Here is a 21,989-nt window from a genome sequence, read left to right as displayed (position 1 = left end):
TGCTCTCTGTAGAAGAATGCCCTTTAGACTTGAGTAGGTTTAACATACAATATAATATACACATCACGAAAAACAGGGAAGCAAGCACGGTCTGATTCAGTGAGTTCTGCCTCATAATATTTACAAAAGATCAGAAAAACCTGTACAAGTTTCCACTGACCCACCAACTTCAGAATGTAAGACTTCACGGGACTATGAAACTAGACGCCTTGACTGCTCTGCAGCACACACTGACGCACGCTGGCCTGACACTGTGTCCACCACTGCTTGGACAAAACGGAGCCTCCCGAAGTGCAAAGGGATGGAAAGCCTGCTATACGCCATGATAGGCTGCTCTCAAAGCTAATTATCCTACTAAAAATAATTATATATGCCTTTTTACATAACAAGAACCAAGGGCAGGGAGCTCTTTCCCCACTTGATTGATGTGCCCGCGTTTATGTAATGTTGCGGAACCAAGCAAGATACTGTCTCCCTTTCCACTCCTCTCACCAGGAGCAATCCTGCAGGGAAAAAAATCTACTGAAGAGACCCCTTCTGCTCTCCTGAGGGATTCCTGGATTATAATCATTCTCCACCTTCCTTTAGGTAAGCTGAACTCTAAGGTTTTCTCTGTTCGGCATTTTCTTCAGCCTGCAAATCGCTTTTAAGATAACCCAAGACTGTTTTTCAACATTTTCCTGAAGACGCAGACAATGTGTGCAATATTCCAAAGTCCTTCTCAGCCGCTCCTTACTCACAGCTGCAATCAGCTCTCCTCGCAGGCAGGATCTTCAGTTTCGTACGTCTCAAGGTCACTGTAGATCAGTTTGCTGCAGTGTTACACTAGGTTCTCTCACTAAACTGCTTGCTGACTATGACTCCTATTTCTCTTTTATGATTTCTCCTTTCCAGGACACTGTTCCCCTCTTACAGAGATGAGAACTGAGAACTGCATTTCTCATCCCTCAGTGTATAGGCAAATAACAATTTTGACTGTATTTAAAAACCGCTCTTTTTTAAAATGAGGCTACTTCCTGAAGTCACTCAAGCTGTCATCTATGCCTTTCTGCAATGTGTCGCCTGCCAATTTTATTAACAGCAAATGTATTTACTTCTAGATCATTAAATAGTGTGTTGAAAAGCATTGGATGGAATGCTCTGAAAAACCTCAGCAGAAATATTTCTGTTCAGTGATGCTACAAAATGACTATTTTTTGTGCATGACTATTTTTAACATGAGTTTTAATGACACTGTGCAGCGAAAATTTTTAGCTATAATTGTGCTGTATCAGATCGGCTCCCTGTGATGCTGTCACTGGCATGAAAGGAAAAGGCTAAGTTTATGCCTCTGATCTCCCACTCCTGCCCAGGGTACCAGAGCTCTCCCGTGCCCCTCCTCGCCCCCGCTGGACGGACCACCGGGGACCTCCTCCTGCAGTGGCACTGCAAGAGACATCCTGACACCTCAGGTGTACAGGGAGAGGGCTGCATCTTGCATTTTAAAATTACACATTTCAGAGATGGCCCCCAGGTGATCGCTTTCCTGATATGCTTCAACAATACTGCTGCTAGATGCATGCCAACAGGAGCATCAGTCATGGACTTTTGTTCAGTCTGCGATCACACACTGTATTTAAGCATACCAGATTTATAACACGAAGCCACTATATTTCTTTCATTCTTATTTTAATAATGATGCCAAGAGAACTGCGAGTCAACATTTTGCCTCTGTCAACATTATTTCTCATCTAGATTTTCTTTCACATTTCATATTTTTAAGTGTTTCAGCAGTCCCTTGAACGTACATAATTAAGACCAGTTTCTGCTCCTGGACAAAAATAAAATTGTAGTAAGCTATATTACCTTACAGATCTTACATTAGTTCTGTTCTCCGATGAGAAAATATTGTTATAGTCGCAGCAGAAAATGCTACGGGCCATCATTATCAAATTATGAACTCTAACATTACACGGTGAATGCATTTTGACACATTTGAAGACAAATCTATTGCAATTCTTTACAGACAAATGCCCTGTCAAAGGATTATTTGTTTTCATAATTCATCAGTGGCTAAAACAAAGACTTATCGAGACCTCACAATAAAGCTGCTGACTGCAAATGCTTCAGTTTACAGCTCCCGCTATAGGAGCGAAGGCAAACGAGACCCGGGCAGCAGCCTGCAACTACCCAAAGGGGCAGCATCTGCTCTGCATGAAATGCAAATGGGTGTCACATGCACAGATTTGGACTGGGATTTCCTACACATGCACAATAAAAATGCTTTTTGAATAGTTATAATAATAAAATTCCCCCTCCCCTGCAAATACTTGAAGAAGAAAAAAAACATATCTACAAACACCATTAAGATTGAAAAGCTGACAAATCTCAGTCTCCCACAAGAAAAGATGAGGTCAAACCTAAATGAGCATGCACCTCTAAAACATCTTGTAAAAATACAGTTGTCAAAACCTGAAAGTTTCTGGCATTAACACCATTTCACCTCAGCTCCAGTCACATCATCTTCGAAGACATTCAATAAACCCTGAAAACTGCATGTTGGAAAACTGGTATCAGGGTGTACGGCAGCATGGCAAAACTCCATGGCCCAAAGAAAATAGCCAGTCATGATTGAAAATGACAGAACATGTGAGATTGCAAGAAAGTCCTTTCATCTAACAGCAAGAAGCTGCAACTGGATGCTACCGATACAAATCTTGGTCAGAAAATACAGTATCCAGTCACAGGGCCATCCACAGGGGACCACTAATACTGCAGTGAAACACTGAACATAATCCAACCAGAAAAGGAATTCAGAGACTGGAAGTGCTGACCAAAACCATCAGAGACAGTCTGCAGCAATGAAACACGCAGTAAGTGTTCAGACTAGTTCTCATCCACTACCTAGGAATTCTGGTTGTGATGACTTTCCTCTGCAAATGTAGTGAGAAGCACAGCATCTACACAAATCTAAAATGTCAAGATAGTGCTTCAAATAGTTGCTTAATTGTGCTTGCCAGCAAAATATATAATGAAAGAAAGCAATCTGCTTTTTCCGCTAGAATCCATGCAAACAGAAGATGAATAAGCATAAAAGAAATAGAAAATCTGCAACCAAATTTTAAAGATGAAGTTATTTTGATATATGTTCATCCCTCAAGTAGTTTTGCATGGCTCACAAGATCATCTTCTACATTTTCCTGAACAGTATGAAATTACCAAGTACTCTAATCAGACTTAATACTTTGAGCATCACTTCGCAGACAGGTATCTATCTTATTTCAGATATTCTTATAACCATTTCCATTTTTAAAAAGAAGGAAGGAAGGAAGGAAGGAGGGAAAGTCAGCAATTATAGCAGCGGAAGTCGAAATCCCATGACTATAGTTCTGCTTTTAACTTCACATGGCAGCAAACGACTTCTCTTCATAGAAGACACAGGGTATCACATCCAGCTAGCTAGCGCTGGCTGCGGCACACACAGCCTTGCAGTCACTTAAGATTTCAGTGGGCACTCAGGGAACAATCTGAGTCATCTGCTCACTGTTGGCACCAAAAGACACAGATGTTTACAACAGTAAGAATTCATCAGTGATGCTTATTAAAGTACTGCCAGTATGACAATTCTGAAACCGTACACATTACCAGGAAAAGCATTGCCATTCACTTATAAACCGCCACTGAAACCGCCAAAAAGATTAATTTAAAAAAACCTAAACAAACAACAGAAAAATCCCAACTGTTCATTTGCTAGAAACAGAGGATGGAAATTACAGAAGAGAGGTCCTACTAAAATTCCAGTGTCACAGCAGCACACTCTTCAGAAGGATCTACAGCTGCAGTTTAGTCAGTAATATTAGTATTGCGTTCCTCATCAGTCACAAGGAACAGTCTGCTGGCTTATGCCTCTATGGTTACCTGAAAAGCACGTTCAAAATATTTTCTAGAAATACGGCTATAATACAATTTTTATCCTTTGAAAAGTAAGCAGTGCTTCATTTTACTAATGTTAATCTTCAAGTGACAGGCAATGTAAGAGCGTTACCTGTAAGCACCCTTAAAGAACTATTTGCTCTCAAAGACTGCTCATAAGTTTAATTAAACAGATGATTAGGATGAAGAAGGGTAACTTACGTAACACATTGGACTTTCCTTCAGAACAATTATCTAACCATACAGTTAAATACAACTGAAACAGTGGCAGAGTTTATTCATGCGTAACGCTGCTCCAACAGATCTCCATCTCCCTTGAACACACTTTATGCCCTACAAGAGAGGAAAGTACAGGGGTGGCTGAAAAGCTCTGTCACTACCGCTATTGCGTCTTGCCCACGGAAGTGAGATACTGGCTAACTAGTAAAATACACGGCATCTACCTCAGAGAGTCTCCTTACTAGATTTGAGATACTGCAGGAGTTTTGATTTTTGACTATAAATAGAGCCCTGGTTTAAAACCTGCCTACTTTACATCCTTCTCCCCATCCAGCTTCTGAGAGGCAGCAAGCCGAGCTCTTCTCCCTGTCCCGTGTTTAATTTAAGGAGGCTGCTCCTTAGAGTCCTCTGACATCGTGCGCATGACCAGCTGCTCAGGGATACATGGAGGAAGAAACCCACTTTTATGCCCACGTATCCACAGCATTAGGAGCATGACTGTGCACAGAGCCTCTGGATCTTTAAGGCAGTCTTAAAGTCACGTCACTTCTCCCTCATTCGGAAAGGTAGCAAGTGAATCAGTTACTCCATTTGTATGATAAGGCATTGTTTTGCCACTAAAATGCAATACAACTGTATTATTTAACATATTAACTTATATTTTAGGACAACAGACTGGGTCACATCTCCTCCACTACACTTGACACATATAAAAACGTTTCTGTTGAACCGAGCACTTCATCCCAAGCAGAAAAAGTATTTGCCAGAATTCTGTCCTGGTTCTTTAAGGTAATCACCTTACAGGACCGAGGCTAAATAAACACACCACACTCATAAACAAAGCTCTCAAAATTATACAACAGCATCAGCAAACTCCTCTGAGTAATTTAGAGAGGAATGGCGGGATGTCTCAGTGCTCTCCTGGTGTCATACATGGCATATGCTTTTCCTCCTCAGTTCTGTGATAAGATGTTTTGCCTTGCTGATTGCACAAAAGAAATTCAGATTCAGAGTTTGACAGTGCCATGGAAAGTAACTAATAAAAACATGAAATCACCACTGAGAAGAGACAGAGGTTTAGAGTAGACTCTTCCCAGTGCCAGATAAGTGGAGCGCAGCGAAACCTCAAGTTTCTGACATTGTAGCATTGATGTACACGAATGAAAATATACTTTATGCATACGCATACCCCTGCATGTAAACATACAAAGGTACATGCATAGTTTTTTTAGTTATTTCCAAGAAACCCAATTCTGGAAGAGGCAGAAATCTCTCAATGGAATAAATCTAAACTTAAGCACATCAAGTTACCTAGCTGCCAAGTTTATATGATACAGAAGTACTTCCCGAGGAAGTGCTCCATGCACAGATGCCCTCCGACAACTCAGTAGTTAAAGAAATATATATGTAATGTGACATATATATGCATATATATATATTATATATATACACCTCTTCCTTCCTAGAACTGAATACTAGTGTTCCCTTCAGGGAATTCCTTTCATAGATAATTTCTGTTGAATTGAATTATTTTAAAGGCTTTCATCCCCCCTGCCCCCACTGCATTACTCTTATGCCCTAGCTGTTACACATAAAACTGGAAATGTCTCAGTTGAACACATAAATCTGAAAATACAGGCTACACATTCCAACACATGCACTTTTAGAAAAGCAATGTGCATTTGTTGAAGGTTACTAATGAGACATTATGTTTAATACAAACTATTTTTAAATTAACTTTAAAAATACAGAACCAAAACTTCTCTGAAGAGGCATAGGCAGAAAAATGTTTGCTTTCAGAGAATGACCAGAAAAGAATTACTCTAATTCAGTGAAATTCACTATTTTCATTATTTATCTATTCAACAGAGATTCAGAATACACCTACTGGGTTTGAGTAAAAAATGAGCAGGATCAAAAATACTTCTGGGAGTGAAGAAACAATGAGGACCGGCTGTTGTTTGGCACCGGAATACAAACCCATGCAACTCTTCCCTTATATGCTTAAAATTAGGCAGATGTTAAAGTATTTTACTAGAGTGAGGTCAAAGTCATAAATTAAACTTCCACAGTGGAGCACTTGCCTCATTTAACTAAAGATGATTATTTTGAGACTCTGTTCCACTCCAGACACCTCACCTAACGAAGTAAATTTGCACTGCACTTCATTTTGGATGACGGTACACTGCAAAGTTCAGCATTTATTATTATTTAATCAATAAGCTACACGGTTTTCCAAAAGCAGAATCGAGTCTCCTAGTCTTGGCCGAAATTCAGTCCATTTTAGGTGTGATGCACCAGCAGCAACTGGCTGAGATTTAACTCAAGCTACCTAGGTAGCTCAACTGTGGAGCCAAGTTCAGCCCCAGCTGAATAAACTGCCAAAAGAAACCACGTCAATACTGGTGCTGGTGAACCCAAGCCGAGATCCTTACTGTTGAAGCTACAGTACTTCATAGAGAAATTGGTGGTTAATAAATTTTACCACTGTAACACTGATAAGTAAAGTATACTGTTATCGTAGAAGCAGAATCAGAAAAACAGGACTTGTTGAAATGATTTCAGGGAGCGAGTGGCAGCATCCAGGTTTCCCAGCATGCGGATTAGCACCCTCCGCGCAGAAACCCGTTACCTGTTAACAGAAGACATTTAACGCTACTGGAATCTAGACAAACAAAATAGGTTTATCACAGCACAGGAAGACTGTAGGACAAAAAGATTTAAAAAGGGGGGAAAAAAATCCCTAAACACCAGAGAAGTAATTATTACATTATTACGTTAGTTCCTATGAACAGGAATATTCTGACAGAAAAGTTCACACAGGCTATTCTCAGAAGCAGATCATGCAATTATTTCTGTTTACCTATTTAAACCACTTACTCCTCTTAGCAAGACTCTTTTCTTCATACGTGCCTGGAAGCAGAAATGTTTCATACGCATTCGTAATACAGCTGCTTCCTTCACACGATGCTTTCTTCCTTGTTCAGCTCTGCAGCCGGGGAAAATACTTTCACTCCTTTCACAGGCAAAAAAAACAAGAATACCTTGAGCCTGTGGAAGTTAAACTTACAAATATACTCCCAGCACTATTTGAGCGGTGTTTGTCTTGAAAGCAAAGCAGGTACGAGCTCTGTCATTCATCCCCCATGCAGCAATCGGATTTCTTGTTGAGCTCTGGCTGCTCCACAGCAGCTGTGACCTTCAAGTAAGCTAAACTTGGCAAGTGAGCAAAAAAAGCCCACCTAGGAGATGGGAGTTCACCATGAGTGAACAACTCCCTACACAACTTCTGTCCTCCAATTATTTTTTTTTCCTCAAAAATACTTTATAAAAAATATTTTTAAAAAACACTAACACAGAAATTATGTCCCTGAGAAAGTTCTTCATGAACAAGCAGACACATGGCCATTAGGTTGCATTTCCGCTTCTTCCAGCTGGCAAAAAAGCAAAATCATAACTGCAGCGTTTGGCTGATGCAAATTTTTCTTTTTATTTCTAGAACAGCACACTCAAATGCAAACATGCAGGCAGTAATAAACTCTGCCAAATGCAATTCTGATTTTCTGGCACAGAATTCCATTTTGCCCTGTGCTCTATCAGCAAATGTGTGCACCGGGCCACTATCAGGTCAAGAGTTACAGACTGTCGCATCTTCCACAGAGACGATACTGAGCTCCACGCAACGCATCAGTAAAGCACTTTCAGGTAGGCTTTGATGTCACATAGTTTGCTGAACTGGGATCTGTTGCCACCTCTTCGGAAGGAGCTGTTCAGGGGGAATGCGAAAATACTATATATTGTGGCTTCAGAAACAGGCATTTTAGACATTTTTCCACAGTTAAACTGACACCGATATGTGAAAAATGCTCATAAATAGGGAATCAACTCAGAGAGATCTGAACTGATAAACAGGGATTCGGGCAGATAAAAGCAGTGCTGGAAATCTGACAAGTACTCTCAATTTGAGGAATGTCTGTTTGTATTCCTCAGGTTAATGCTCCAGTCTTCAGGGTCCAAAACGCCTTATAAAAGCCTAAGTGTCAGGGGATCGGTTGAATCCCTGCTTTTGTTGTTCGGTTCTTTGCAGGGGTTCTTTTTTAAGCATTAATGAACAAATTCATAGAAAATCCCCTTCCATTTATTTTAAAGCTCGGTCATTTTCCTTTCTGTTGTTTTTACACGTTGACCTTAAATCCCAAACCAACAGAAAGCAAAAAACATGCAGGGTGTTTGAGTTCACCCTTCCAATAAAGAATCATTAGTAAGTAGTAAATTAGTTAGTAGTATGAAAACATTATTTTGTATATCAAAATTCTAAAAGAATTTTTTTTCCTTAACAACAAAAGCATAGTCATGTTTGGAATCCTTTTCCTTTAAGTATCTGTACAAAAATGTGAACAATATCTCTCACCCCTTCTAACATGTTTTATGTTGTGTCAATACCAGACTTTATGAAGGGAAGTTGGGAGGGGGCCCGTTCAGAATTGTTTTTTTAAAAAAAAAAACTCACTGAATTTTAGACTACAGACCTTTTTTCCCCTGTGTCTATCATATCTAGCTTCTCGGTTTTACTGTGTTCCAATCTATTTTCCTTTTTTTAATTGCAGTTCTTATTTTATATTTCGTAATACCCAAAACCCACACATTATATGAATTAATGTGTTTGTTTGTTTGTGTTTTCAAATCTAAATAATTCAGGAAGGTGAAGGGGTTAAAAATTTGCTTCCTAAGCTGTAAGAAAATGCTTGAAGAAAAAAAAAACAAAACACTACACCAAAAAAATGCCACTCTCTATGTTTTTTAAAATATTGCTTTTCTTCTTGGTCTCACAAGAGGTTAGCATACCACATGCTTATTTTTAGGCATTTATCTTCAAGTACATGCATTTTCCTTTTTTTCTGTTTCTTCCAGAGACTTAATAATACATGGTACTGGATGTTATAACAGAGATTTTTGATCTTCAATTTTATCAATTTTCCATAACTAAAGGACAATATTTGCTATTAAAAGAGAGACTCTTCCTGCTGTCTCTTCAATAAAAAGCAACCATTCTTTCACTTTTCTTTAAATTCCTGAATTTACTTCTTCCAGCTACGTTTTGAATAGACTGTGTTAGCATGGGATGTCAATTTCCTGTCTTTATGTAGGTATCCTACATCCCAAAATACCCTGCAGATTAGCTGCCCCACTCCTTGGCAGAGTCAGTCCTGTGGATTTTTGCTTCTTGCTTTAGCATAGTGCAGGTTAAACTGAAGCTATAAACTTATTTAAATTCTTTTTGCTTTTGTGGGAATTTTTCTTCTTTTTTAGCTACCTCCTTTAAACCCTTCAGGACAACCAGCAGAAGATCTCCTAAACCTGCATGCACTGACCAGTCTCTGCCTTGACATTACCAAAGTTTACATCAATACCAATTTTGCCTTCCCTGCTCCTCTTTCTTTGCACTTTCTATTGTCAAAAATCTCAGCTGCACGCATCGCCAGGATTTCCTCTGCAGTTTATTGCTGTTGCTTACTAAAACTTGTATACTTAAAGTTTTCAAAGACAAAAAGAACTCGTGGTGTTGCATTAGCACATCAAAAAAAAGATACTCGATTTGAACGCCAGCCCCCCATAGTTCAGAAATTTCTCACCAAGATTACTGGAGACTGGTAGGACTTACCTGAATAAATTGTTTTGTCAGTTTTATCTTGCTAAATTATCACATTAAAATATTACAGGGAGTTGAGTTTTTATCATAAAAACCAAAAGAGCTACTCATTCTTTGCCTAAATTAAGGTCAGAAGCAGGTATCAAGACATACCTGTAAGAACAGTTTCCAAGAACCACTCCAGCATCTGCCCCCCAACAGCTATTCACACTGATTGGTCATATAGGGTATATATCACCCACAGTAAATTCGGTGTACAATATTCTATTGGTTTAATCTAATGCTTGCATGAAAACTGAGTTCCACTATTATCTTTACTTAGCCTGTACATACCAAAAGTTTTATCAAAATAACCATCCCAAAATTTGATTATAAATGCCAAAATTTGTTTTCTTTTACTTGACACATTGTAATCCTGCTAAATCAATACATCATGGGATTTATTATCCTAATTATAAAAAAACCTTTCCTGTCAAGTTATCCATATAACAGTATCTTATATTCATCAGATTCTGTCACTAAAACTCATTTTGCCTTTGCATTTCAAAAGCTGTGTTTCATAAATTTTGACGGAATTAAACCCCTTACTAGCAAAGTTTCAATTTTAAGATTTTACAATATTCTTCCATTTTATTTAGATGAATTTGCAGTCTGAACTGCCCCTCTAGTTCTAATGCAGTCATCATGATACATCCCACAGACCAAATTTCTTCCATATAAATGTGTTTACATATAAATCCACGTGTGAGTTTACATAAACATTACTTAAACAATTAAATATCGGGATTTTAATCACTATTTTTCTGAAACATTGCATTCAATTACTATTTTTGTCACATTTTGATTTGAGGCCAGTTCAAAAAAGTTATACTTCAAATCAGTAGAGGGAATTAGTACAAGGAAGCTGGGGCGGGTGGGGCTGGGGGCTGTCAATGTCATCCTGCAAAATATAGGGTGATATTCTTCAATACTAAAATTTTGTAACTTCCAGAAGAGTAACTGATAGCAACCGTTGTAAATCAGCCAGGGCCCAGCACTTCCATAGCTGAGCATGGAGACCCCCATATTCATGGCAAGGAAATAATTCATACCCTGACTGACAAAAGGAGATTTCCAACCACTTTTGGCAGAGATTTTTTTATATTTTTTTTTAATGTCAGAAACTGGAATTCTGCTCCTTTACCCCAACTTCAGAAGAGAGACAGTTGCATGAACGTCTCTATGGTCTGCTCTCAGACCTCACGAGCTCCCTCTGCGGAGCCCCAGAGTCCAGCTCCTACAAAGTTTTTGCCCGCAGTAACTGCAGCTCCTGCCCTGGATTCTGCCCCTCAGACTAGCAGCCTTCGCTGGGCAACCACTGCAGCATCCACCGGAACACAAACAGGATCCCCGCTTTGTCTTCTTTAGGAATGGCTGTGGGGGAACATTCTTCCTAAACGTAACACCTCATGCTTTCCTTGGAGCACATCAGCACACCAAATGAATCCCAAAGTCAGATCACACGACCATTCAACCTTGAGCCCCTCTGCAACTAAGACCATCAACTATGACATTGAGCCTAATCATGTTACTTACAGGTTTCCATGCACGCAGAAAATAAATGCCATTAATAGTAAATGTAGAGTCTTCCCTCTCCAGGTGGGGCTCAACAGTAGGCAAACGCTGACACATACCCATGTTGGATATGGAAATTCCTAAATTACACTTAGGAAATGTATCTTCCTGTCAGTTTATCCACACACTGATACACAGGTTAAAATATTTCCCTAGGACAGAGGACTAAAAAAGCACCCATTAGATCAAGTCCCAGCTGACACAAACTAACCAGTCTTCTAAACTAATTATCTCAACATATAGCTGTCTAAACATTACTTTTTATCATCTGCTCAAAGAAAGAACATGCAAACAGACTTAAGACATGAAACACATATCTGGCTGAGGATTCGGCTGCTCCACATACACCAAGGCAGACAAAACCCCGGCCATGTCTGGCAGAGGCAGGTAACCCTGCCAGCACAGACAAAAGTTTTTTTTCAGTGCTGCAGCTCAAGAACAGAACGTGCTGTTTTCAAGTTGACTAATAAACATTGGCTTGTTTGGAAAAGGTCACCATGTGTTCCTGCAAAATTTCTGCTCTCTCTGCATACCTCCCAAGGAGGCCAAATCTTGCACAGGAGTCATGAGAGGATAAAACCAAGCAGCTGAAACCAGCAACGCAGCGATGATTACAGGGTTCATCCTTGGGGGGGGGAAAGAAAGGAAAAAAAGGGGCCCCGAGGCTAAAAGAACACGTTCCCAGAGAGACTGTATAAAGACCAGCAACACAGCAGTCTCTCTGGCACTCTGACAATCACCTAGAAAGATTGCATTACTTGGCAAATAGAAAAGGGAATACTTTCCACTACTACCCTCCGTTCCTGCTTGATGCTTCACACTACCAGATTGCTCTGCCTCTACACCTTTCTCCTATTCTTCCTCCACTTCTTTGCTCCCAGAAGGATCTTCATCAAACCAAAAGTATGTGAAAACATCCCAGGACCTGAAAACATCAATTTAGACCAATTTGGTCTTCAAAGTTTTTAAGAAAAAGCAAGGAAACTGTATCTAGGATAGCTATTCAGAGAACTCAGTTCCGGTCCACTAAAATCTCAATTAATGCTTAAATGGGAGCTTTAAAAGACAGAAGTTCACAATTGTTAAAAAATCTCAGCTCTCAAAAGCTTTATGTGAAATTTGAAAATATAATCATCAGAAGCTGGTACAGCGGCTTCTTCTTTCACACCACTTTTGCATAATCCTTCCACTGACTTCTTTACAATATTAATTAAGCTGCCTGTCCTTTAATAATGCCTCGATAAAGTTTGTCGATCTTTATCTTATACTTCATGAGACAGAAGGTTGGGAGACCTGACATAACACCAGTACTTGGGCATCTGATGCACATACTTTGCCTCACATAAATAGAAAGCCCAAGTTTAGGAAGTCAGATACCGTCACAGCAGCCAGCCGAGCGTCCCGTCCCGCACAGTAGCATCTTTTAATGGATAATAGCAGCTTTATTTTCTGAAGAGGAAAGCAACAGTATTATAGCAAAATAAAAAAGCAAAGTCCTTCCCTGCTGCCCATCTTGCTCGTTTGCCCTTTGTGGGCGACCCACGAGGTATGAAGACACATTACAGAAGTTTAGAAGCCAGCAAGGGACGGCTCCATCTGTGCTCCCGTCTTCAGACTACTGGGGAGATGGACAGACAAAAGTCATTTTCACTTTGTAGGTATCTTTCTGCCTTGATTTCCCTTTCTGGAGCTTTCTTGTGCTGATTCATTCTTACACTGGCAGTACATTTTTCAATTCTGCAGTTGAGGAATTTGCTTCTTTCTGGTTTGTGCCATGCAGACCTATTTCTGACTTTACTTAATAGCCTCAGCCAGTTTGTTAAAAAAAATTTTTAAAAGAGAATCACAACTACTTTTGCCACCTCCTTTGGTTAGCATGTATGTACCTAGAAATGTAGTTGCCATTACTTTGCAAGTGGTGTTATGAAAAGAAGAGAAAGAATTAATCTACAACCAGAAATGCCTGAATTACCCCAAACAAGAAAGGTCTGTCACACTATCCCTAACAGGTTCATATGGGGTAACTTCAAACTGCAGTTTGTGAAAGCCAGAAGGGTTTGCAAGGGCAATTTCCGTTTGTTTTAACAAAGCTCTCTCCGGGAAGTTTTCCAGTCTAGATGGGTAAGAGGAATAAACAGCAATATACGGCTGACATCTGTAAAACCTAGAATTTAAAAAGCTTAGTGCAGTCTGAGAGGAAATGTAAATCTAAATAAATGTACATGGTTATCAGAAAAAGGATGCTTCACCACAAGTCCACTCCGGGAAAAAAAAAAAATTATCCTCAACTTTAGCTCATGCTCGCTTTGCTCTGGTATGCTGCTCACGTTTGACAATTGTATCCACCTTTTTCCAAGGGTGGATGCAGGTAACGTCACCAACTCCTGCCTGCCATCGAAGTTAAGCTTCTTATTTGTAAGAAATACTTGTAATGCAATGCTTCCTTGTAATGCTTTCCATCAAAAAATGCACACTAGCCTGCATTAGCAAATGCAAACACTGTTTGCTTGATAATTGCCTGACTTAAGTAACGCACCTTAATAGAAGTAAGTGCTGACCTGTGACAAGCAATTTATACTGTTTAGTGACCACGCTCACTCGTACAATAAATGCTGAGCCTGTTTCTCTTCTGCTGCACTTCAGTCCCTCTCTGCTGGGCAGAGTGGCCAAAGCAGCATAAAGAGAACGGATACCTGAGTCTAGGTCAGGAGGGCTTCTCTGGGAGAGGCCGGGTCATCCCTGGTGCGGGAGACGCTGAGGAGGTGGCAAGGGCGACAGTGTTACACCCCACAGCTCTGTACGCATCTCCCCGGCCTCCTGGTCCACAGCATGGCCGATGGAGACCCCTGAACTCAGAAACCCTCCTCTTCCGCAAGAGGCCTCAACTCGGAAGGTGGGGGCAGACCATGCTTCCCTGCTCCCAGCTGCCACCCAGAAACACACTTTGCATTTGGGAAACACCCGAGGACACTGAGGAACTACAAAACTGTCATTTGAAACAAACAAATAAGCCTTTGCCAGGGATTTAAAGACTAAGTTAAACGTCATTCTATGAAGGCAGTTTAAAAGTTCATTTTTCTCCTTCAATAGAAGACCAAAGATTTGCTGTAGTCAGAATGCAGCACACACCCTGTTTCTTTCATCTGGCTCCTCCTAACAGGAGTCCCTCGGGGGCCTCACCAACAGTCCCATGGGTTCTCTACTCCCGGACCCTTCTCTAAGTTTCACCTCTCTTTCTTACTGACCTGCCTACTTCAGAAGGTCCCATACTGTCTTAGCACCCAACTGACCCACTCCTCCACTTGCCCAGATAAAACACAATCTTTTAATATCTTGTTTATCCAAAGAAACACAGAACTAGAGAGATTTTGATTAAAGTAATGAAGAAGGTCTGCGCTCATAACTTCAGCTATCTTCAAGTTTCTCCTTTCTTAGGACGTGCCCATACCTTCCTCAGGACATGCAGAGCCCAGTGTGGAGATCTGAACTCCTTCGGCAGGACTACAACAACTGCAGAATAGCAGACAGTATACCTATGTCCAAAGATTGCCATGAACAAGTTCATTAATCCTTTTCGAGGCAGGGCTTTTTTTTTTCCTCCCCAAATACAAGCAGGCACTGAATAGTGTCACAGTAAATGTATGTTTCCTCTCTGTAATAGCATTGAGGAACTCTGTGCTCCACTGCACGGGAAAACATTATGTCCCTACTTATTGTACCACGCCACAACAGCCTCTGGGCTTTACCTGCAAAAACTGTGTCATACATATTTATATCAGTAATTTTCAACAGAACCAAATCTCACAATTTCATGCTTCGCTGCTTCAAATATCCAGCTTTGGTTTTAAAACTTATTTCAACCAATTACTACCTTATTGTGCCTATGGTTAAACAGTAGCACAAGAGTTAACAATTTACCTCCCTGGTCCTTTTCCTACATGGACAGATTGAAGCAAGAGTTAATCCCTTGAATTTATACCACACACAACATAAGAATAGTTAGACAAATGAGTCATACTCATGGATACAATACACGTCTTCCATGCTCTCCACATTAGTACACAGTGGCCAGAGTTAACTGTCACCTTGTAAAGCATCACAGTTATTTTTTAGTGCTGGAAATAGTGCAGCAGCATTTATAGAAAGCGACTACTGACAGTCCTACAGCAGTCTGTGTTACTCTGCAGACATAACCAAGGTATACATTAAAAAAAAATAATAATATATGCATCCTATGAAGTAACTGGAAAAAATATCCCCTTGATGTGTAACTAGTGATCCTGAAGTGAAAATACCTCAGAATTTACAAAGCAGGTAACGTTGCCCAAAACCCCTGGGAAAACGACACCCAGATTTTGCTGAACAGCTCAAATCCAGAAAGCACAGCCTGACCTAATCAGCTTCTTCAGCTGACCTGGCTCATTAAGTTATCTATTTTCCTAGTTTCAATTCCAATTCACAAAAAATTGCTCATTGCCAGCTGGTATCAACTAAAATAAGAAACATGGCATTATTTTCCTTTTTCTGCCATGTGAAAAATCTGTTAATGTCTGAAGATATGCAAACCATCTTAACCTTGAAAGGAACAAAATAACACAAATATTTTGACTCAGCTGGTAAAGGAGGTCCAGTCTCTGGCGCAAGAGATAGTTACAGCAGCTTTACATTGTTATGTCTGATTACAAGGTTAAGGTTTCTTCTTATTTTTAAAATACAACATCCCTTCCCTGCAACCTCTCTGTGGTTCCAAATTAGTCTGCACAAAAAAAAAAAAAACACAAAACAACCTTGTATCCCAGGCACAAAACAGACTGGTAGAAGATTAAAACATAGATCCTTTCCTCAGACCACTCTAGAGCATACTAGCTGAAATACGCCTCCAAAGCATCAAAAGAACATCTTCAAAAGCTAGGGAAAAGAGAACACAAGAAGCAGGCAGAGAAATTTTGGGTTTTTTTATACTGCTTTGATTTCAGTGTCTACGCAGTACACTCAAATCTTTTTGGAACTCTTCTCACATTCAGCAATAAGTAAAGATAAAGCTGACAAAAATTAAATTAAGGCCCCTAGTATCTGAAAAATAAAATGATAGCTGCAGCCAAGCTCAAAAAAAAAACCTAACAACAATAACAGACTTACCACCCTGAAGCCTTAAGACAGCCTGAAAATCTTCAACTCCACAGCTGATCAATAAAACCAACAAAATTCCTTTCATTCAGTCCTTGGCCTAAACATGCATCATAATCTATGGAGCGGTTTGTAAAGTTTTTAAAATCTAAAATATTGTTACTTTCACTATATGAAGTTTCTGAGTAATGTTCAGGAGGAAGAAAAGAACCAGGTCACGGGGACACTGAAAAGTAGTTTGTATTAGCCACTAACCTGAGCAGCTCCCTTTCCTTCACGCCCGACATGTTCTCAGAAGTCCATTTCTCTATTAAAACAAGTTAATCTCTGGTCCCTCTAGTGTCTTACCTGTCTCTGAAAACAGGATATTTATACAGACATTAGTGTGCGTACATTTGAAGATAAAAAAGTAATAGTGAACTGAGCACAACACAAATTATATAGGATAAGAGATAGAATTTCCTGGTTTGAGGTAAAATGGTAATTTTACTTTTCTGTTTATTACTTTTACTTTTCAGTTAAGCCTTTTCCAAGTAACTGAACTCTCTGAAGTTAACAGCATATTTTTCGGACAGTAGTCTGCTCCCAGAGTGATAAGACCTAACATTTCTAGTTAATACCCAGGGATGGTATGCAGAGAGGCTCTTGCTTATGCTTATTGCTACATATATAACAACCAACGTCAGCTAACTCCGTTATTTGCCCCACTGGAGGGTCAGAAGCAGAAGAGCGCAGAGGGGTCCCACCTGCAGAGAGGAGCAGGCAGGACAGGGGACCCAAAACTGACCAAGAGGGTATTCCATCCCATCTGCCCCATGCTCAGGTGTCAAAGCTGAGGCATCAAAGGGTCAGCCTCTTTCTTCAAGGAAAGAAAGGGTCTAAGAAGGATCCTGTCTGTTTGTCTGCCTTTGATCCCAATCCATGTGCTCCTGAATCCAGTTCCCATCTGTCGCTGATTCCAGTCTGGAATCCCACTGGCAGCATCTGCCGGTGATGTGGTCATCATCCTGGGAACTTGATATGGGTTGTATATATTGTATATAATTCATTATTTTATTTTTTTGTATTATCTTTTCTTTTTATTATATTATTATTAATATTTCATTAAAGTAGTTTATTTTCTCTTAAACTCATAAGTCTATTTCTCTCTTATCCTTCTCTCCCTGAAGGGAGAGGCTGGGGACAGCCTCTGTCATTCGTTTCAGTGGCCAGTCCAGCCCACACCACCACAATCAGTAACAGCAAATGACAAGAAGTATCATTTCGCTTGGATGTTTTTTGAGATATAGAGTCTATCCTTTATTTCCACCATCCCCAATCACCAGGGAAGGTCAGCAAAAGACATTCTGCAAGCTTCTCTGAAAGCATGAAGCAAGAAGAACCAAGTGTGCACCAGCGCTGCTGGTGCTTCTCCTACTCCACACTTTCTGCTGCCTCATCAACAATCCTTTCACTCTCCTAAGACCAAATAGAGAAGTTTGTCTAGCTCAGCAGTTCTTCCTTCTCTCTCTTCTCACAGTTGTACATACAAGTAATTTAAATATTTCTGACTTACTGTGGTTTAATAAGTGGCTGCTAGGTGACCTGTATTAACTGACCCAGGAAAACATCCTAAGCGCTGCAAATACAGAATATGCTCTAGTAACCTCACTGGCTGCAACTGTCTGTACTCATTCTCCAGTTTTGCAACAACATAAGGCTGTTTTTTCCAAATATGGAGGTAGGCTGTTCTTCTTTAGGGTACTTGTTTTGCTGAGTGCTCCCTGCACTTGCAAGCATATGGCATCGTCATGCTGAATGATGGGAGGCCTCAACAAGGCTCGTGGCTGCCTGTGATCCATGGGCAGCCACAAGCCTTGGTGAAGCTGAAAATGCAACAGCAACATTCAGTGTAATTAAATGAAAGAGACACTTTTTATTAGCCAAAACTGTGAAAAATACAACCCTAGGGACTCTTGACAAATAGCACATGACTAGGCTGAATACAAACACAGAAGCGAGGAACTGATTTGGATGCAGTTGTATGTGTGTGTGGCAGAAGCCATCATAGAAACAGAAAGCCAAGGTGACAGCCAATAACAATTTGGGAAAAGTAATGGCTAACAAGGGTAGCCTGAAATTATAAGTACGGAGATTGTCTCCATTTTGGGGTTTTTTTGCTCCTACTTTATCCAGCAAAATACAGGGGCAGAAGGGACTGTTTACATTCTCTAAAGGTCTAAAGAAGGGTAGAATTTTCCTTACGTCAGTTTTTTTAAAATGAAAAAAAATAATTCTAAAGCTGAAGACAAGCTTAGAACAGAAATTTGGACTCTGTTACCTCTGTGATGCCCGCTACTATAGCTTACCAGCACCTACTAACTACACGTCTTGCATTTACAGTGGATGTGTAGACCCTAAAGTGTGCAATGGCCTGAAGCATGATACACGCACGACATGTATACATACCCAGATATTTACTTGTATTATTTGCACAGCTCTGTTAAGTATGCAGGGAACCCAGCAACCACACAGATAAAATACAGGCCATGTGATAAAACAGCAGTGTAATTCTTTTTAAATGCCATGTTTGCATATATAAATTTTTCCCTTTGTGGTTTCATGACTCCCTGCAGCTCACATTGTTGTTATGTATGGCTGCACTGCTATCTTTGCATTATTTAAAAGTTTTATTGAACATTTGTTTCATTTTTCCCCATAAACATTTTGATAGATCACTTCAACCTGAATAGTTCTGGTTTAGTTTCCTTCCTGTCCCCTTCCTAACAAAGTCATTTCACGCTTTAAGATAAATCATCCACGATAAAACAACCAACAGTTAACACTTGGTTAAGAAAAAAAACCCAACATAATAAACCAAAAACCTCAAGAACTAAAAAAATTCAGAACCTAACTGGCTTTTCTCACATATTTTTAACATGATCATATGCAACAGTTTAATACTACTGTACAATCTAATCACTCATTAATGTTCGTTAATCTAATGATTACAAATATTTAACTTAAGCAGTTATCAGCAGCATCTGTAGCTTTGTGTTCAGAAATCACCTAAGAGACACAAAAAGCGGCTGTTAATCTTTGACCTTGGACATATCAACACCACCAGTTTTAAGGATTATATGAACTTCAAACTAGTAGTCTAACTGGACTGACATGAACTTCAGCCAGCAATTTATCTGGACTTTTAAATAAAGTCTTCATGTGCATAAGCATGCAAGGCCACTGTGCACAAGGAAAATGCGGAAACTGCTTACAGATACTTTTGAGATTTCCTATAAAGGGTTTTCTATCAGAGATCCCTCTCCTCTCCTCCTGCTTAGCTGAGGAAATCCTCTACCGTGTGTGTGTTTTAAAACTTTTTTTCCGCCTTTGTAAAGCTGTAATTCCGTTCTGTCCCCCTCCACGGCTCAAGGATCAGGGTGTGAGGAGTGGAGCCCTGGCAATGCCTTCAGCTCAAGAGTTGCAAATGAATCAAGGTTCTGGGCTGCCTGAACCGCTCCACCTCGCAGGTGCGGGAGCAGCGGGAGTGACGGGGATATCTGGGAAGCCAGAACTCCCCCACGAGCAACATACAATAGCTGGTGGCACAGAAAACCTCAGCAGCTGCATGCAGACTTTGTATCTGCATCCTTTGGTCATTATTATTGCTTTTATGAACGTGGACACAGCTGGGAGAGCTCCAATTTAAAGCTTATACCAGACGAGGAAAAGTCTTAGAATGAAAAGCTGCAAAAACACATCGGAAAGTTCACTCGATCTGTGTGTTGTTTTTATTCCACTAAATGTTTTCTACTTGCATATTAGCTTCACCTCACGAGTCAGATTTTCTTGAGTATCTTTGGAGAAGGTACTAAAATACCTTCAGTCTGTCTACTCACATTTACTTGCAGAGTTTACTGTGGAATTTCCTCTATTGTACCACATGGGATCACATGCACCACATGTTTGTTCAGTGTTAAAGTTGCTTCGATTTTTATCACAGGTCTCATGACATTCTGAGGTTTTCTTCAGAGCTCCTAGAATCAATACATCATAGTGAAATATTAAGCCTGAGGTAAAAGACCCATCTTTTTCATTATTTTTTAATTATTTTTTTTAATACCCATTGCAGTTTTGAGTCTGAAGATTCAGCAGGAATTAAAGTTTCCTGAAAGTCATAAGGAAGCCGCAGCATGCATCCAAAATAAAACATCGGTTTCACAGTTTCTAAGCGTGTCACTCTGACAAGCATAGGTCATTCTTGAACGCTCCAGGACAGCAGTACAACACTGCACTTCAAGATCAATGCTTGATTACCTTTTCACCTTCCCAATTAGTTCTTAGAGCACTCATGGTGCCTGCAGTGGTTACGGTAAATCTAAATTACCCTGTAACAGGATAGCACTTTTATTCCATGTGTTTCTAAGTAATGGTCTTGATACCTGACTTTTCCCAGCAACTTGTTTGGTCTTCTCAGTGAGAAACACGTAACAAATGTTTAAGAGGAATGCTCCATTTTTATCACAGTAAGAAACTTGACAATTCTCAGCACCACTGACACAGTGAAAGTGTGCTCCAAGCAAACCTCTAACAACTACCTTGCACGTGCACAAAGCAGCAGCCGGTCCACATGCTAGTACCATCCACAAAACCAGCATGAGTTTACACTTTCTGGGTGTGCAAGAGCAACTTTGAAATATAAAGCAAATTTTAAGACCAGATTCTCCTGACTGGCAAGCTCAACGTGCTACAGGATCTGTCAGACAAAGGCCATGCAGATGGATAACTTTAGACTGCTCTCGCTCAGCGCTGGCCCCAGCGGCCACTCTGATGCTCCAAACAGTCTTGAGATGAAGTTGCAGCTGATTGTGGGACAAGAAGAGCATTCAGGAAAGGAGGGGCTGCCACGATATACAGCTGCCTATGCATCTTTGTTTCTCTGCAAACACCTCTTGGGTGAGAGACTTAATGTCTGACAGTGCCTTGGGCTTCAGCACCCAGAAACTCCTCTCGAGCAAGGAATTCACCAGGAATTGGCACAAATCATCCTAGCAGCTTGATCCCATTACAGCAACATAAAATGGCAGGACTTGAATTTTAAAGACTTTAAGTAACTGACAGTCACAGACAGAAGTCTGGATTAAAAGAGGCACTATTTTTTAAATCAGGATACGGATTCCTCAAAAAAACGAGATAATGACAACATAAATCTTTGGAAGTGTAATAAGAAGGATTCAGTTTCCATTCTTACTTATTTAGAGTATGCTACTAGAGCCATGTAAAAATCGATCTTGCTCTCCTACAGGAATGCCTGTAGCAACTAATTTCTTCTAAAAATCAATTTCTGGTCACATACTGAGAAGCTCTGTTGCAGGTGGGCATACCAAGAAAGAGGAAAATCTCTGAGGATATACCTAAAAGTCTCAAGGGAAGAAACAAGCAAATAATTCCTTTTGGCTCTTTCTTCCTCTCTCCTTCACTCTTCTAT

The 21,989-nt window shown here is 40.1% G+C and overlaps 1 protein-coding gene across 5 annotated transcripts in view; it reads right to left on the bottom strand.

The window, feature by feature from the left end:
- Nucleotides 1-21,989, bottom strand: part of MCTP1 (multiple C2 and transmembrane domain containing 1) — a 288,478-nt gene that overhangs the window by 238,442 nt on the left and 28,047 nt on the right. Inside the window, exon 1 of one of the 5 annotated variants that reach the window (XM_063320278.1) lies at nucleotides 7,012-7,086. The exons of the other annotated variants lie outside the window; for them this stretch is intronic. Within the exon in view, the coding sequence (XP_063176348.1) occupies nucleotides 7,012-7,071 (60 nt within the window). The 5' untranslated portion in view covers nucleotides 7,072-7,086. Of the gene's footprint in view, nucleotides 1-7,011; nucleotides 7,087-21,989 lie in introns of those variants that run through there. 5 annotated transcript variants of the gene reach the window in all.

Source organism: Chroicocephalus ridibundus, chromosome Z, assembly GCF_963924245.1.
Source record: "Chroicocephalus ridibundus chromosome Z, bChrRid1.1, whole genome shotgun sequence".
Lineage (NCBI taxonomy): Eukaryota > Metazoa > Chordata > Aves > Charadriiformes > Laridae > Chroicocephalus > Chroicocephalus ridibundus.
Note: the sequence above shows the minus strand (reverse complement) of the source record. Positions and strands in the feature narration are given on the sequence as shown.